This window comes from Lichenostomus cassidix, chromosome 10 (genome assembly GCF_008360975.1).
Source record: "Lichenostomus cassidix isolate B80296 chromosome 10, HeHo_3.0, whole genome shotgun sequence".
Classification (NCBI taxonomy): domain Eukaryota; kingdom Metazoa; phylum Chordata; class Aves; order Passeriformes; family Meliphagidae; genus Lichenostomus; species Lichenostomus cassidix.
This window is the reverse complement of record NC_139491.1, coordinates 11,822,844-11,835,015: the sequence shown is the minus strand read 5'-3', so window position 1 is coordinate 11,835,015 and position 12,172 is coordinate 11,822,844. Positions and strand designations below refer to the sequence as shown.

At 37.8% G+C, this 12,172-nt stretch overlaps 1 protein-coding gene across 2 annotated transcripts in view; it reads left to right on the top strand.

The window, feature by feature from the left end:
• Positions 1-11,631, top strand: part of MYO5C (myosin VC) — a 33,423-nt gene extending 21,792 nt beyond the window's left edge. Inside the window, exons 29-41 of one of the 2 annotated variants that reach the window (XM_085070652.1) lie at positions 268-448; positions 1,279-1,372; positions 2,139-2,190; positions 2,396-2,561; positions 2,814-2,901; positions 3,418-3,513; positions 4,470-4,624; positions 5,743-5,832; positions 7,032-7,182; positions 7,600-7,882; positions 8,890-9,064; positions 9,623-9,703; positions 9,963-11,631. In XM_085070652.1, the coding sequence (XP_084926778.1) occupies positions 268-448; positions 1,279-1,372; positions 2,139-2,190; positions 2,396-2,561; positions 2,814-2,901; positions 3,418-3,513; positions 4,470-4,624; positions 5,743-5,832; positions 7,032-7,182; positions 7,600-7,882; positions 8,890-9,064; positions 9,623-9,703; positions 9,963-10,115 (1,765 nt within the window). In that variant the 3' untranslated portion in view covers positions 10,116-11,631. Of the gene's footprint in view, positions 1-267; positions 449-1,278; positions 1,373-2,138; positions 2,191-2,395; positions 2,562-2,813; positions 2,902-3,417; positions 3,514-4,469; positions 4,625-5,742; positions 5,833-5,940; positions 6,661-7,031; positions 7,183-7,599; positions 7,883-8,889; positions 9,065-9,622; positions 9,704-9,962 lie in introns of those variants that run through there. The other variant, XM_085070653.1, reaches the window with a different exon arrangement.
• The last annotated feature ends 541 nt before the right edge of the window (positions 11,632-12,172 follow it).

The following is a 12,172-nucleotide window of genomic DNA, read 5'->3' as shown; positions in this document are numbered from 1 at the left end:
ACACTATATTATAAGATGGACTGAGCAGTTTAAAATCAGTTGAATAAACTTCTACTAAGCCAGTGAGATGTGTGTATGTGTCAGTCAGGCAAATGTGTTTCCTCTGAGATATCATGCATAACTTTCAACTCCTTTAATGCACAGATGATGTAATGGAATATCTCTATGTTAATCACAGTAATTTGTTTTCACTTTGTATTAAATTTGACCTATTTAATCAAGGTCATTCTACATCTGCAATGTTCTTTCTCCCTTTTGTTTTAACAGAGTATTGGAAACTCATTTCCAGTCTCAGAAAGAAATATATGAGAAGGAGATTGAAGGTTTGAACTTTAAAGTTGAACATCTTAGTCAAGACATTAATCATCTACAGAAATTATTCCGAGAGGAAAACGACATAAACGATGGCATTCGACTTGAAGTTAGCAGGCTAACTTCAGAAAATCTGGTAAGGTCCAGGTATAGAAGTACAATCCAGATGTGTTTGTGGCACTCAAAATATTGTGGTCATGCCTTTGGAATCTCCAGGCTCAAACAAGTGGGGCCATAAGGCATGGCACATCCATAAGGCTCTCTCCCTGCCTGCTGGGGTAGTGTGTAAGGAGACAGACAAATTTATTGTCTGAGTGTCCAGCTTGCTGGGGCAGCCTCACAGAGACTTTTCTCTTTTCCTTTGCATAAACCTGATTTGAGATGTTTCTCAGAAGCCTCTTCAAAGTTCTGAGGCTCTCCCCACCAGAGGGCAGCTACACATTCCAAGAGATACCCAAGGAACTATGGGCATGGCTGGAGAGCCTGACACCTTGTGCTGGGCAAAACTGTCTCTCACAAGGAGCAGTTATTCCAGAAGACAGCATAAGCCATGTCATTTTTCTGAAAAATAATTGAAGACATGTTTTCAAAACAGAGTGACAAAAATTGAAAATACAAGGAAAAGTGCTTTATAAAATTATTCTTTTTTAAATTGTTTTATGGAATGTTGAGGGGTTTTTTTTTCACTGTTAATTGAACTGGGTAAATTAAAGCCATGGTGTAATTTCCTTTGAACTAGAGCAGAACAGTAGTAGTACTGGGACAGTCCAACAGTTTGATTATTTCACTATTTAGTTTTTAAGAGTGGCCAGCAGCAAGTTGGGCAAGCAGGCAGCAGTACCTCCTCAGTCTCTCTCTGGTTTGGACTGTTTGCAGTTGAGGGTCATAGGATGACTTAGGAACTATTGCAAAGATATTAAAAGAAGGAAGATGCTGAGCTACACAAATATCTTTATTCTCTAAAAGGTAATCCCAGACCTCAAGCAGCAAGTTTCTGAACTTGAGAATCAAAAATTAGATCTTGAAAACCGTCTTCAAGAGCAGACTGTGAAGCTGAAAGGTAAAGTAGCACTACAGTCCCTAGTCTTCCAGTTGTTTGAGAAGAACATGATGAATTCTCTAGAACTGAACTTTTAAAAGGTGAAGTAATATTCCATGACAATTTCATTGCCTTATTACTTTCTTCCTTATTCCAGTTAAGTGAAGGAAACACAGTGAAAAAAACGTGTTGCATAGTTTGTATCTCTTCTTAAAGAATAAGATACATGCAAATATATGCTTTTTTACCTTTTTGAGGTCATTCAGTTCTCTGGTTTGGAAGTCTGCAAATGTGTTCAGTGGAGCTCTGCTAAGAAGGTGTGGAGTGGAATGTGTCCTTTGGAAGCAATCACAAAAAGGAAAGATGATTTGGAACTTAAGGCATACTCTGTCAGGTGGAACTTCAGAGAGTGCTGAAAAACTCAGAGTGGCAGACAAGGAAAAGTTCTCAGTTTAGGGAAGTATACTTTGCTGAGGATTTGGAGTCTCTCTAACTGCAGTGTCTTCCTAGGCAACTGATTTTAAATTTATGAGCAATTTTACTGCCAGCTGCAAGAAGTTAGCAGTATCAAAATTCTTCATCCCATATAATTTCTGTGTGGTTATGGAGTAGTCACATATTTCTCTGATACATTATTGGGCAGGTCATTAAATTTCATTGGATGAAACAAAATGGTGAGTATAAGAAAGATTTACTGAGTATTAGTACTGAACAGTAAATACCTTTCATTTTGTTGTTTCTGTTTTGTTTTGGGTTTTGTTGCTGTTTATTACTGAAAACATGGCAGAGATGTCAAATCGGCTGCATTATGAGCTAGAGCGCGATAGGACACAAAGACGGTAATTTTAAAATTTTTTTAAAATTATTACTTAAGAAATATAGTCACTATAAGCTGTGGTAACAGAGTCACTTAAACTTTTTAAAGTATTACATCCTACTTAAAATTTGCTTTTGAGTGTTGTGTACAGTTAATGGGTAATGGACAAGTGTGATCTGACTGTGCTTTCACAGAAGATTGAGACAAGACTTCTTCTCTCTTTTTAGAACTGCAGAGGCCCAGAGTGAAGTAGACTTAAAAGAAAAAGAGAGTCTGAAGGACACAATCCAAGGAATTGAAGGGCTGAGCAATGGTTTGATGCAAGATGAAGGTCAGGATGAAGTACAAAGCAAGATAAAGCAAGTGACTACTCAATTTGCTGTGGAAAACATGGTGAGGAAATGAAATTGTCATTAAGAAACTGTACCTGAAATGCAGGATAAAAAGAATGAAATAATGATTTTGTGGTATGGATAGGATGTTTCTTCAAATAATTGAGGGAGAAAAAAGATATGAAGATGTTTCTTCCACCAAATATAGGTAAAAGCACATCATAGTGCACTTTAATTGTGGAAATAACATGGAGCAGTAGAAAACACTTTTTAATTGTGTTTACTCTGAACTCACTGACTTGGATTATTGCAGGATCTTGAAGAAAAGCTAGACATGAAAGACAGAATAATAAAAAAATTGGAGGATCAGATCAAAACTCTGACCAAAACTATTGAAAAAGGTACGATATTGTTATGTGATTTATTTTGTTTAATGGCTTTGAATGCTCAGTGTCTGTTTGAAGAAGAATATATTTTTTAAAAGGTGGAGCTAGGGCTGGGTTTAGAAATTTAAAACCTCAGAAAAATGTGCCAGGGGAATCATCCACACAAATTACATAAAAGTCCTTTCCTGGTTTGTTTGGGTTTTTTCCCCAGCTAAAGAACAGGCAAAGCTCTAGACAGAAGAATTCTTCACAATAGGATACTCTTGAAAACAATGCAGAGGTGTCTAATGTGCTGCTGTTTATTTTTCTTATTCCTGCAAGTAATCCCACTGAATCCAGTGAAACTATTTATGAATAATAGAAATGTTAGTTAACTCATAGTGCTTGGATCCATAAGCTGAGAACATTAGTGTGAGCAGGGCCTGTACTCTCTTTATTACAGAGAAAACTGCTTTTCTCCAGTAGTTTGTTCTAACATGACCATTAGCTTAACCATTAACCTGGAAGTAACAGTGGTTTTGTGTTTGACAGCTGAAGCCCATGTGCCAACTGTGCCCAAAGAGTACATTGGAATGATGGAGTACAAAAAAGAGGATGAAGAAAGGATCATTCAAAATCTGATTCTCGGTATTTTAGTCAAATTTAAAATTGTTTAAGTCATCAACAATATTCAGAACACCGTAATAAAAACTACAAGGCACCATATTTAATTTACATTCAAAGTTGCCTTTTCCCCCCTTTCCTTGCCATCAATACAATTTGGAGGCTCTATATTGCTTTCTTTCTACTGCCAGATGTATCAAGTACAGAAGTGCTTTATCTGTGTAAAACTCATTTCTCTGACTCTGACTAATGCTGACTCTGTTATCTTTCTTATTGTTTATCCACCTCTAAAGCTATAAATCTCAAGAGCACAACTAGGAACTTGAATTTATTCTCTTCCTGTTCATCTAGTAAGTCTGTAAGTCACTGTGCTTATATCCATGTGTGATGGTTACTCTCCTGTCTGTCCTTTCCATATCATTCCCTTCACTGAAAGGAACTGTACTTCATGTATCTCTTGTTAGAAGGATTTTGTCCTTCCTCTGAGCTACTTTACAATATCAGTCTTGCTGCCAAACCAGCTTATTTCATTAGCTTACAATTAATAGTAAACTTGACAAATTTTCTATGTACATTAATACCATTATTAAATTACCTACCTTTCATTCTCACCTCCTTCAGCCTTGTGAATGTTTATGTCTTTGTGAACAGAAGTGTGGCCTTAAGCAATGCTGGAACTTGGTGTGGCATCCAGAGGGTAGTTAGGTATTTGCATTTTGAAATTGTCCTGCCTGGCATAGCCCATGCAGGACCTTAGAATTTGCTACAATGCTCTCCTACCCCTCAGGGAAATGTAATTAATACTCATATGTGAGCAATAGTGTTACAGAAGTTTTCAGAAACAAGCAATCCACCAGTAAGTCAATTATCAAGTGAAAGGTCACTGCAGAAATGAGCCTCACAGTGCTTGTCTTTTTCAGAATGATACATTGAATCATTGAATTTTTACATAATAAACCAGATTACTTTCCTCTGTGCAGATTTAAAGCCACGTGGAGTTGTAGTTAATATGATTCCTGGCCTTCCAGCTCACATCCTGTTCATGTGTGTGAGGTATGCAGATTACCTGAACGATGCTGACATGCTGAAGTCTTTCATGAATGTAACCATTGATGGTATCAAACAGGTTGTTAAGGTAGGAGTTACGTTTGATTGTACTTTCCTGTATTTTTGATTTTTAACACAAGGTTTACAAGGTGCATGCATGGTGCCTGGGGAATGCCAACACGTCCATTTGCTGATATTCCCATAACAGAATGATAATCAGTAGTGACACTCTTTTTGAGGTTTGTAGTAGCATCCCTATAAAGTCTCCAGGTAAGGCTCTGCTGTGCTGAACACAGAATCCACAGCATTAACATAAGTTACTTTTATCTGAAGATCTTGTTGACAAAATAATTTAAAATATTTTACGTTTTATAATGAGTGGCTAATTAGGTGAAGTGCACCTGTGCTTTCAGCACTGGTAGAAGTCAGATGGACAGAAATTAGGGTTGGTATGTCTGGCAGCAAGCAGGTAGTGGAATCTGAAGAGATTTTTGCACTACTTGGCTGCTGGTGTGATTCTGCATGTCATCTGGTACTGCAGCACTAGAACCCAATGATTAAAATCAAATTACCAGCCAGTGTACAAAATTAAATTAGAAACTAAAATTGCTATCCTGTATACATAACAAATTCAGAACTGTAAATGCTTTATCAAGGATTTATAATGGAATGAAACACCAGATGTGCTTTGTAGCACAGGCAGGAATGGACTATGGTTTGTGCAGCTGAACATGTTGTACAGAGAATGCCTATAGTTAGTTCACAAACTTGTAGGACAGTTTATCCATTAGAGAAGCTTGTGTTTACTTAGCTAACAAAAAACCCAAAATACATAGTTAGAATTGTGTTTATATGTAGTTCAGTGTCATTTGTGAATGCAGGTGTTGTTCACACTTCTTTGCAGGAAGCCCTCCAGCACACTGCATGTCCACAGGAATTGTAAAACTGTTTGTTCAGGCTCAATGTTTGGCCTGTCTGTCTATAAGAATACTTAAGCAGTATTTACCAAACAAAAGAGGGATCTTTTCTCTGTATTAGCCCGAAAACACAGCAGGATTTGTTCAGCTAGGACCTCACAGATGCTCTGAGCTCCTTCTGCCATAGACAGGCTCTGTTACACCAATGCTGTACTGGTCTTAAGCTTAATTATTGAATTAACTTCATGGCACAATACCATAGTAAGGCTGCTTTACTTACCATTTTCAGGAGCATTCAGAAGACTTTGAGATGTTGTCCTTTTGGCTTTCCAATACATATTATTTTCTTAACTGTTTGAAGCAGTACAGCGGGGAAGAGGTAGGATTGATTTCATAAAATAATTTCATTACTTTTGACCGATTTTAAGTGGAATTTAAAATAGCCTTAATTACTAATTATTCACCAGCTCACCACTGTTCCTTTCAGGTATTTGCATATTGACATTGCCCTGCACTGGTGTTATGTGTCTTATACAAATAATAAGACAGTGTAGAACTAATGGATCAAGGGAAATGAAGGAAAATCAAAGTGCTAAAGTAGGTTAAAGACATGAGATGGAAACTGCTATTTAATTTGAATTATTCCACATGAGTTTAATTTGAGCTGGCCTTCAGATATCTGGCTGTGTATAAATATAAAACAGTTTTACTATTTTATAATTAGGACCATTCAAATACCTCCTGCCACCAAAATAGAAGAAAACCTCGGGAAAGGAGCAAAACAATAAAATGTTCAGGTTTTTCCCTTATTTCACTTGCATTTTTAAGCTAAATCTCATCCTGAGATTCAAAGTTCTTTTAATTCTTTCCAAGTGGAACCTCTTACTGTGTTTTTTGATGAGGTTTTATAGACTTAGGTGGCCTGAACTGGCTCAGAGAAACTCCCTCTCGTGGCCACACCAGAGCCACACGGAACCCAAACCTGTTAAACTTCGTTACCAGCACTCTGTAATTGGGCTTGCAGCAGGAGGGAAAGCTATGAATCCAGAATTTACTTTTAATCTAGACTCTAATGAATATTTAATACCTCACACAGATTAGGATTCAGAGTAGGCTTTTGAAATCAGAACTTTGCTAATGAAAAATCAGAAAATAGTATCTCCTTGCAACAGAAAAATGTAAATTTTTTTGTTTGCCATCATAGTTGAAACAACTACATTGTTGGGGGTTTTTTGTTTGTTTTCGCGTTTTTGGGGGGTTTTTTGCGGGGAGTGGGTAGTGTGAGAGAGGAAGGGAGAGCAGGGAGAATTTGCTTTCTGTTTGAGAGATCTAGGAATTGCTCCAAAGTTCATTGACATCTATGCATGTCTTTCCTTTGGCTTTAGGAGCAGAGCAAACGTCAGCATAAATGGGAAAATTAAGTACAGGAAGCATCCATTGAAATTAGCTGTAACTTTGAGTCATTCTGAGACACTGTTCAGCCAGAGATGGAATGAGTAACTCCAATACAATGCAATAAGAATTTATAATGATCAGGCTATGTGATTTCTAACAATTACATTTGCAACTCACTTGTAGGAATTTACAAAGCTCAACACTCCACGTCAGAATAAGAACTGTTTGAAGCATTTTGATCTCTCGGAATACAGACAAATTCTTAGTGATTTGGCCATTCGAATATATCACCAATTCATTGTTGTGATGGAGAACAACATTCAGCACATGATTGGTAAGACAACAGCAATCCAAGCAGACCTAAATGTAGCTTGTGAAGGACGTGAATAAAGATTGTACAGGGAGGCAAAGCGTGGGACAGACTCCTTTCTCCTGATATTTATACATAGGTGTGTTCCTGCATGTGTGTTTCTGCACATACAGATTTCACTGAATATATCCCCACAGGATTTGGAAAGACTTTTTCCTCAAAATGCTTCCTAGTGTGGGATAATGCTCTGAATCTGGGCAACATCATAAAAAAAAAAGGCTTTTTTAAAATTGCATGCTGTGGAAGCTTTCGTCAAGGCTACTTTTCTTGTATAATTTAACTTCTAAAATATCCTGAAAGTAGGTTGTGTTCAATAATTAATGAAACTGAAAGGAGCCTCAGGAATTTTGATTTTATCAGTTATTTTCTGTTGTATTTCAGTACCAGGCATGCTGGAGTACGAAAGCCTTCAAGGAATTTCTGGCTTGAAACCTACGGGGTTCCGCAAGCGCTCCTCTAGTATAGATGACACTGATACCTACACAATGACCTCTATCTTGCAGCAGCTCAGCTATTTTTATAGCACTATGTGTCAGAATGGCTTGGACTCTGAGCTTCTCAAGCAGGCAGTGAAGCAGCTTTTCTTTCTGATCGGAGCTGTCACCCTCAATAGTCTCTTCCTGCGCAAGGACATGTGCTCCTGTAGGAAAGGAATGCAGATAAGGTAATGCCAGCAAAGTTTCAACAGGCTCCAGAAAGAATTTGTAACATTTGTGTGTAATGTCCTTTAAGTCACTGGATATTCTGTGACCATTCTGATGGAAGTAGCTAATTGTTTTTTACTCCTTTTAGAAAAGCAAATCTTTGTATTTTGGGCTGAGCTTTCTCGACGTGACAATTACAAATTGTTCTTTGCATGGAAACACCAGGGGAGGAAAAGGCAGAGAAAATTACAGTCTGAAGTTTAAAGTCAGACATGGTTCGGATTCTTTCCATGTTAGCTCATCCCTGATGTGACCAACAGTATTTTTAATTCTTTCTTACTGTAGTAAACAGGTGCAGTGTCCCCTGGCTGGCAGAGATACAAAAGCTGACTTGCATGTTTCATGCTCTGTGATGAGAGAGGCCCTGGGACAGAGCCTTGGGGGATGTACATTGAGCATCCTCTCTGCTGTTACAAGCACCAGGGAAACATGCTCCTAGCTCTTTAGCAGAAGAAACAGTGCATTTGTTTGCCATTAGTCAGACTGCAGACTCAGGTGAAGGAAAATCAGTAAAATCTTGGCCCACATGGGAACATTATCAGAAGAAAGCTGGCCATCAGTTATAAGCCTGGCCCTGCTTTGTAACAGGCAAAGATTATTCCCATTCCCTGTACATGCTCAGTTGTAAATAAATGGTTTTTGATGCCATACAGTGCAATAGGCAATGCCAGTGTATATTAGTAATTTTCTGTAAACAACAGCTAAACTAATAACTGGCTTTCTATTAGCCATGCTTTAAAAAATAAAAAATGAAGAAAAAAAAGAAATTGAAATATACAAAGGATTTAATTTATATTTCAACAAGCTATTAACTGTTTGATTTTTGTGATCTGCGGGTATTGTTTTTAACTTAAAATGTTTTAATTTGAGCACTGCATTAGAGTATTTCTTCCTTAGAAGTCATGAAAGTAACTTGCTTGTCAAGGGGAACCTGACATTTCTGTTCTTTGTTCATGGTTTAACCCAGATGTAATATCAGCTATTTGGAAGAATGGCTTAAGGACAAGAATCTTCAAAGCAGCAATGCCAAAGAAACTTTGGAGCCCCTGTCTCAAGCAGCCTGGCTCCTTCAGGTTAAAAAGATCACAGATGATGATGCCAAGGAAATATGTGAACACTGCACATCTCTTTCTACTGTGCAGGTAATGAACCATCTGCTTTCTTCTGGCAGCACTGATTGCCAGAGTCATCATAAAAAGCCATTGGACTTTCATTTCATAAAAGTGGCATTCCTCAGCATTCCACATCATCACTTGTTAAACTGAAGTTTTAACTCTTTATTCCTGGTTGTTTTGAGCATTTTAACTGCTCCTGTGGTGAATACTTCTCTGCTTTGTTGTATCCCACATTTTTGCTCCGCAGTGGGTTTTTTTTGTTGGTTTGTTTGTTGTTTTGGGTGGGATTTTGGGGTTATTTTTTGTTTTGTTTTAGTATGTCACAGGGGGTTTTTATTGTTTCCCTTTAATCAATTCAGCCTTTTCTACATTTCCTTGATCCTGCTGACACCTCTGGAAATGAGTCATAGCAATCACCATATATGTAACAACTTAGTAGGTGACAAGTCAAAATTCTCTCTTTACTGTAAAACGTTTTACTGAAACTTTAATTAAATATCAGTAAGAATGTCATAATAAGGCTTTCTTCTTATTGTCTTCTCCCTTTTTATGACACACTAAAATAGTCTTTTGTGATTTGAGCAGATAGTTAAGATCCTGAACTCATACACTCCAATAGATGACTTTGAGAAAAGAGTGACTCCATCATTTGTTCGGAAAGTCCAGGTAAGAGCTGCAGCTGCTATTTCTAATATTCAGCTTAACAGGATGCTTCATCCACATGAGTTTTGATGCTTTGTAGTTGTATTTGACCTTTACATCATATTATTACTAATGTACTCATCTTCTAGCCATTTGAAAGTGATGCAAACAAATCTGCTTAACATCACGCAAAAGCAAGATTTGCAGTGGGAAGAAAACAATGTACTGCTTTTGCTTTGATTCTTAATTCAATGTTTACACGCTCTTTCTGTTCTGATTTCAGGGTTTGCTGAGCAACCGTGAGGAGGTTCCACAGCTGATGCTCGATACCAAGCATCTCTTTCAAGTGACGTTTCCTTTCACCCCCTCTCCACATGCCTTGGAAATGATACAAGTCCCCAGCAGCTTCAAACTTGGCTTTCTCACAAGGGTTTAATAAAACCAATGAGTTGGTATTTCCTCAGAGACTCTATAAAGACAGCAGACTTTCATGGTTCATTTCACCAGCTGGGGGAGAGTATGGCAGTGTGCAGTGAATTAAGATGTTAAAAACTTGTTCTTCAGTCAAGACCTGAACAGTAGGAATAATTTTCACTTGTTATTTCCTTCTCCCTTTTCTTACTCTTCTCCCTTCATTTCAGTCCCACAACGATAACTTTATATCACCACCTGACACAAAGCTTACCATACAGTTTTTAGTCCAAACCTGGCGAGAAAAGCATTTTTCTGACAAGTCTGCATTGCTGCCCTGTCAGCACCAGTCAGAGGGGAAGACTGCCATGTGATAGATGTTCCTGCTTTACAATTTTCCTTGCCTTCACTTCCTGTAATGAGAGGAGTTTTTTCCTTCCCAAGGTAATTCTGTTCTTTGCCTTGATAGACTGGATCTCTGAGCCTGGCTGTCACCTTTCTGTGAGCAGGGGAACTGGGATCAGTGTAAGAGAATGGCTGTTACAGACCCAATCTGTGTTTTTGCAGGCTGGCTTGGCTCTCTGAGGGCTTGCAGGGCAGCTCAGGCACTCTGAGCAGCACTCTGGCCACAGCAAGGACTCAAGTGCTCTTCTTGGAGGCAGGTTTCAGTTTTGTTCCCTGCAGTGACAAGTTTGGATTCAATATCAGTTATGGTACTAGAGAAGTTGGATATAAAATTCATGTTATGATTCAGATTTGAATTACAGGCTTGGTTCTCTAAAGGACAGGAGTCATCTCCTGGTTTGGTTCCATCTGCAGTGCAATGTATTTCAGAGTATACACTGAGAATGCACACATCACCGTTCTGCCTTGCTTTGCTGGTTTCCCTCCTCCATTCCAGAGATTGAATGGGAGCAGATGCAGAGACTGGTGTCACTGATAATGCAAGCTTAATTCGTTGCATTTCATACTTATTTATTTAATTTCAGTTGTAGAATCCTTAAATGCAGAAGTGGTCTCCTTTTTGCATTGTTCAGCCTTCTCCCTGTGGTCAGAGAGTAAAACAATGACTTTAGTTCTGGATGCTGTCAGAACAACAGGGGAAACAGCTTTCACCTCACCACAACGACTGTCCTTAGAAATTCCTCAGTAAATAATGCTGAGTTTCTAGCTATTCTATTAGCCATAGTTATTAAAATCAACAACTAAAGCTTTGAAATAGTTAAAGGATTATAATGAATTGAGTTAACTTAAGGAACACTTTATTTGATTTTTTTATTATTATTATTACTACAGTGTTAGTACTTGTTTAATTTCACAAACAATCTATCAGTATAAAGAAGGAATCATTCTTACTATTTAGTGTTCTTGGTGCTTACTATGTACAGTGTAATATTCCTCATGATATCCACAGAGATATATTCAAAATACATGAAGGAAAAAATTGTGTTTTGTTCAATAACAATAAAATCTGTACAAAAGATCACACATGTAGGTAGACTAGTATTTTATCGTGTTAAATAAAGTAGCTTTTAAATCAATTTGTAGTTCTTTGTGTGATGCAATAGTTACATTTTCAGTATGGAAACATTTGAAAGAAGTTCCTTGGAACTATGTGAACATCAGTGAAAGCTCTCAGTCTTGTATTGTACCATAAACATTTATTTGATTTAGTTGCTTTGCTGTGACATTGTGTATCTTCCTGTCAGCATTGTGTGCTGTCCTTGGCTCTGAATGAATTTCTGGAAATAGTTTAATTGCAAGCAACTTTTGTTGCTGTAAGTCGTGCAGAGCCTGTTTTTGCAGCTCCTGGAGCTGTGTGTCTGTTAGGAAAAGCACAACCCACTCTTGCATCCACCTCACACAGGAACATCAAGGTGTGTGTGTTATGACAAAAACTGTTGATCAAGGAAAACTGTTCTGACAATTTGATGCTTTGTTACTTTGAGAGGTTTGTGTGGAGTGCTATTAATGCTGTGTGTGCAAACAACAAGGTATATTTTTAAAGTTAAAAATTATCAGGTTTGCTGTATGCTCTCAGAAACTTATCATGCTTTTGCTGACATTAATGCCTTCAGCCAG